The following is a 1,420-nucleotide window of genomic DNA, read 5'->3' as shown; positions in this document are numbered from 1 at the left end:
TATTGTATTCTAAATTTTCTTTTGAGGTCTGTTTTTTGTTTTGGCAAGAAGCTAAATTATTTGTGGACCAGCTCAGTCATTTTAAGTCTCATTTTAAAGCTTTATTTGGGCAAGTCTAGAGTAGCCTTTACTTTTGGGCTAATTTAATGCTCCCACTAAGGCATGGTTTTTCTGAGCCTTCTACTGAAAGCCCTGGATGTTCAATGAAGTTGCTTAGAACTCACATACCTCCCAGCCAGATGTGAATTCTGGGAATTGTACAGCTTACTGTTCCCTTGAGTTGTTTTTTGGCTGGCTTCATGGAATCACACCCTACACATGTACAGCTGGGTATTTGACTAAAGACTCATTGAGACTCTATGCAGCTTGATGGAGCTCTATCCCTGCATGCTTTCCTTAGAGGAACTCCTACTCACTTTAGTTTCCTCAGCTCCCCAACTCTGATCTCTGTCTCTTTAACTCAGCGTGAATGCCATTTTCTGCGTATGCCACAGTCTATGTAGTACCCTTAGCAAAAATGTGGGGGGATCTTAGGGCTTATTTCATTCATTTTCCTTCTCTCAGGGATCACTATCCTTCCCTGCCTGCTGTACAGTACTTGTAAATGATTGTATCATGTATCTTACTTTTCTTGATATTTGCAGTGGAAGGGTAAGTCCATCATGGCTGGAGGCAGAAGACACTGCTAATTTAGTTTTAATTCTCATTTATTCTTGTTTAAATGGTATTTAGTTAATGGGAATCCTATCCAGCTGATTATGCAGGGCGTTATAGGGCATACCTCTGAGATTTGGGCTTTCGTATTGACTTTCTAGGTATAGAATTCCAAGTAAGTGCAGACTGGGCCACCCTAAATGACAGCAAGATTAATAGCAAGAAATAACAATTTTCTGAGATTACTCTCTCATTAATTTGGGGCTGGTAAAGTTTTAAAAATGCTTCAGTTTTTGTTATACCCTCTTGAATCATATCCTATTCTTGTAAATCATGTTTTCCTGACGTGAATTGATATAGCAGTATTGTTAATCAACTGTATCCTTTTAAAATTGCAGGAGCAGCATTTCTCGCTATTACAACCATCTATGCTGAGAGTGGCTCAGGCTTTGTAGTACCAAGTGCTTCTGCCAAAGCAGGCGTGGAAGCCATGAGCAAGTGAGTCCTTCTATGATAATCTCGTTGCTGAAGATAAATGATGACTTCGGTAGCTCAGGGACCTAAATTCCTGCTTTCTGGTCTCCATCCAGAAAAAAGCAAAACAAAGACTAATTTGGATTCACAATGAGACAGACATTCCATCTCCCATGTGGGTCCTTTTTGTCTCTAACTGCACTGTCCTATAGAACTTCTGCAGTGATGGAAATGTTCTCTAAATCTGCATCATCCAACAGTCACATGTAGCAATTGAACCCTTGAAATGAGG

At 39.9% G+C, this 1,420-nt stretch overlaps 1 protein-coding gene across 2 annotated transcripts in view; it reads left to right on the top strand.

The window, feature by feature from the left end:
* DECR1 (2,4-dienoyl CoA reductase 1, mitochondrial) overlaps positions 1–1,233 on the top strand; it is a 54,386-nt gene extending 53,153 nt beyond the window's left edge. For both annotated transcript variants that reach the window (XM_012643628.1, XM_012643629.1), the window contains exon 6: positions 1,053–1,233. In XM_012643628.1, coding sequence (XP_012499082.1) covers positions 1,053–1,156 — 104 coding nt within the window. In that variant the 3' untranslated portion in view covers positions 1,157–1,233. The remainder of the gene's footprint in view (positions 1–1,052) is intronic.
* The last annotated feature ends 187 nt before the right edge of the window (positions 1,234–1,420 follow it).

This window comes from Propithecus coquereli, unplaced genomic scaffold (genome assembly GCF_000956105.1).
Source record: "Propithecus coquereli isolate 6110/MARCELLA unplaced genomic scaffold, Pcoq_1.0 Scaffold2, whole genome shotgun sequence".
Classification (NCBI taxonomy): Eukaryota; Metazoa; Chordata; class Mammalia; order Primates; family Indriidae; genus Propithecus; species Propithecus coquereli.
This window is presented reverse-complemented; position numbering and strand designations above follow the sequence as displayed.